Source organism: Pararge aegeria, chromosome 14, assembly GCF_905163445.1.
Source record: "Pararge aegeria chromosome 14, ilParAegt1.1, whole genome shotgun sequence".
NCBI lineage: Eukaryota > Metazoa > Arthropoda > Insecta > Lepidoptera > Nymphalidae > Pararge > Pararge aegeria.
The window spans coordinates 11,246,685-11,250,708 of record NC_053193.1 but is presented as its reverse complement, the minus strand read 5'-3'; the positions used below and the strand labels follow the sequence as shown (position 1 = coordinate 11,250,708).

General features: G+C 38.4%; 1 protein-coding gene across 1 annotated transcript; it reads left to right on the top strand.

Moving 5' to 3' along the window:
• Positions 1 to 1,152: 1,152 nt before the first annotated feature.
• Positions 1,153 to 3,170, top strand: LOC120629514. The gene has a single exon (XM_039898462.1). The coding sequence runs from the start codon at positions 1,200 to 1,202 to the stop codon at positions 3,000 to 3,002; it is 1,803 nt and encodes a 600-aa protein (XP_039754396.1). The 5' UTR covers positions 1,153 to 1,199; the 3' UTR covers positions 3,003 to 3,170.
• Positions 3,171 to 4,024: the final 854 nt, after the last annotated feature.

The window sequence follows — 4,024 nt, the reverse complement described above, 5'->3', positions numbered from 1 at the left end:
CCTATTAATGATATTTAATGCTTAAGATTCAATTAACTCCTAAGAGTTAGAGGTGCATTCCGCGGATCGAACTCGTTGCCCTACGTAATATAGAGGCCGAAATTTAAGACCAATAGACTATCTTCCACAGCTAACCGTTCAAAATATAACCACCAGCGCACGGGTCTTCTACTACAATGAGAAAGGGTTAAAGGGGAAATAACTTCTTAGTACAGTTTTAAAACCAGATAAGGGGTAATATACGGACCGAGCATAATATAGCACCGACAGATATAATAAGTATACCCAGTTGGTAGCTTTATGACCGTGTAAATCACGTGGCTACTTGACCCAAGTCTTACCAATAGTGGGCGAACATTAAAAGGATTGATTTATACCCGAACTTAGCACATTGTCGCCATCTGTCGCGCGAATATACACAGAAGTTTGTTATAAAGGTGGACCGGACCCTGTACAATTTATTTCATAAAACACTAGTTGTTGCTCGAGACTTTGTCGTCTTTTGCTTCTGTTTTGTTTCTTATAGTAACAATTGACGGAGCAAGATTATGGCCTACCTTACTGTAACCCATCGCCTATAAACAACACTTCGAAGGGTATTTGAGGGAACCCTCCTGTAAATTGCCGCTCTGCGTTCATCAATCTGAGTGGTAGCCTGTAATTACACCGGCAAGCATAACCTTGATGCCAGAATGCTTTATGGCAATGCTGCTTGGCGACAGAAATACGCATGGTAGGTACTTCCCCGCAAGGGCTTGGACACAGAAAGCTCTAATACTACTCCCGCCGCAACCATTTTATATCCACGGCTAAGTATATCTACCTAATCTGTTTTTTCCATGATTAAGCTCTATGTACAATTTTTATTATTAATATAAGTAGGCCCCAAAGTATATTTAACCCGGCGCCAATGACGCTGGGTCATATTGACCCGAGGTGATTGTATACCTTCGTAAAAAATTTTCAACACTCGCGGTGTAATTGACTTTTCGTGTAGCTGGAGATATACCCCCCCTCTACCTGTAGCAGTGTGGTACTCAGTGCGACGCCGCCTGCGCAACGAGATACACGTGTGTTGCGGCGAAACGGGTAAGTATGACCCAGCGTCATCGCTGGCGTGGTGTTTTCGTAACATATTTAAATTTCTTTATTTTAAGTTATTGTTAATTTTTCTTACGTTTTTTAGATATTTGACAAAAATGGCGTTGAGGGATCATCCAGAGAGAATATTGGCGATTTTGGAAGAATCGGACTCCGATGAAAATGATCGTGATCCATATCCAGGTTCAGACGTCGAAGTGGATGACCATGTATCTGAACGCAGCCAAAGTAGCGATACTGAACAGGATGCTAACAATACAGATACGGGCTCAGAGTCCTCAGATGACACAGGTGCGGACTCAGATGATGTCAACCTTTTGACCTTACAAAATCGACAACGGCAACACTTCAAAGGAAGGGACGGGACTATTTGGCAAAAAGCACCGCCACGACCGAATGTACGCAGAAGATCTGAAAATATTATATGTGAGCCTCCTGGCGTAAAATCAGTTGCTCAAGAAGCCAAGACTGTGCAAGAATGCTGGAATTTATTCCTGACTCACGATATGCTGCATAAAATACAAGAATATACAAATTTGCATATACAAGAAAGAAGAGCACAGTGTGAAGATATTTCTCAACGTAGATACATGAATGAAGTGGAAATAAGTGAACTGAAAGCGTTTATTGGGCTGTTGTTTATGGCCGGATTTTATCGTTCTAATAGACAGAATTTGGAGGATTTGTGGCAAGCAGATGGTTCTGGTGTTGAAGTTTTTAGACTTACCATGTCTGTACAAAGATTTTACTTTATACAAAGCTCTCTGCGATTTGATGACAAGTCTACACGCGCTGAAAGACAAAACCTTGATAATTTGGCACCAGTGCGTGAAATTTTCGAAAAATTTGTAGAGCAGTGTAAGAAAATGTACTCTCCGGGAGAAACTTGCACTATTGATGAAATGTTAGTGGCATTTAGAGGGCGTTGCAAATTTCGGCAATATATACCATCGAAACCAGCTAAATATGGCATCAAGATATTTGCCTTAGTGGACTCCAAAGTATTCTATATCACCAACCTGGAGATATACGCTGGTAAGCAGCCTGACGGACCCTTTTCTGTTAGCAACAAACCCTTAGACGTGGTGAATCGTATTGTGTCACCTGTCTCCAAAACTCACCGTAATCTTACTTTTGATAATTGGTTCACTAGCTACGAATTGGTGTCTCATCTACTAAATGAACACAAGTTGACTTCAGTCGGTACCTTACGCAAGAACAAAAAACAAATTCCACCTGGATTTATAACGACGCGCGGAAAAGAGTTACACTCGTCAACTTTCGGATTTCAAAAAAATATTACACTGGTCTCTCACATCCCAAAGAAAAACAAAGTGGTCCTTTTGATGTCAAGCTTGCACCATGATAACAAAATCGATGAATCTACAGGTGTGAAGCAGAAGCCTGAAGTAATAACTTTTTATAACTCTACCAAAAGCGGAGTGGACGTAGCAGACGAGCTTTGTGCTACATATAATGTGAGCAGAAACTCTAAGAGATGGCCGCTGACGATATTCTTTGCAATGCTGAATATTTCAGGAATCAATGCAAATATAATATATCGGGCTAACAATGATAACACACGCATAAAACGGCGACATTTCATAAAAAACTTGGCACTCAGTTTGATTCAGGACCATTTACAAATCCGAAGAGCACATGTGAATTTACCTCGACAATTACGCAAAAGGATCGCAGATTTCACTAACGAACCTACCATAGAACCACCTCAGAAAATTCCAGGAGCACGTAGAAGATGTCAGATATGCCCATCTAAAAAGGATAAAAAAACAACGCATACTTGTCATGCTTGCCACATTTATATCTGCCCAGAACATTTGATTTCATACTGCGAAAATTGCAGCAACTCCATGTCCATAAATGAGGAATCGGAGGACTGATTTTATACTTACTTTTACTTTTACTTACTTACTTACTTTTTGTGATCTCTGTATTAGCATATAAAATTGTTAGTTCTTTATAATGTTTAGGTTTAATAATAAAAAAATAACATACTATGCAAGTTATGTTTTTCAGGTTGATTTTGCATGCGTTTTTTAAAAAGTCAATAAATATTTAAGTCGTTAAATTTAATACATTTTTTATTATTCTGTCATTTACTCAAAAAACCTTAATTTCTAAAATGGTTACTAGAAATTATCAGTTCATTTAAAGATACTGTAAATTTACCGTCTAAAGTTCGGGTAATGATGACCCGACGTCATTGGCCGCGTAATATTTTTCACGTCATTGGCGGCGGGTTAAATTCCGCTGGGCTTTTTTCCGGGATTACAATTATTATATGACCTTGTGGCCATTTGGATTGTGTATTTGTTTTTGGAATTTTTCAAATTAATATTTTCTGTAATTATTATTATAATTAAAGTAACTGTAATAGCAGATGAAAATGGCTACAAATAAAAATACATTTTTTTTTAAATTCAGGGTTTTAGGTACAGTAGTGTTAGTTGTGGTTTTGTTGTTGTATATAAAAAGGACAAAGCGACAAACCAACAAACATACTTTTGCATTTATAATATAAAGTAGGGACAAGGGATATATATGACTTACCCGAGTTTCACGTAAAGTTACTCGTTCTTCATGGTCTGTAAGGAATTGCACCCTATTTGTTTTGACCCTTGAGTTTAAGATTTAATTTATTCGTCACAAGCTGACCTGGCCGGGTTTAACACCTATATATGCCTCGTTGCTTTCTCTATTATCTAGTCTTAAGAAAATTGAGTTAATATAATGATCAGGGCGCGTTTGGAACCTTCCTAGTTTTAGTTTTAAGTTAACGAATGCAGTTATCACCCTCACTAACATTAGTGTAACATGTTAAATGTATGAACGCTTCATAAGTCTCTCTTTCCTACCTCGCCCCATAAGGCTCTTGTTTTCCTAATCCTAAGGTTGCCTGGCA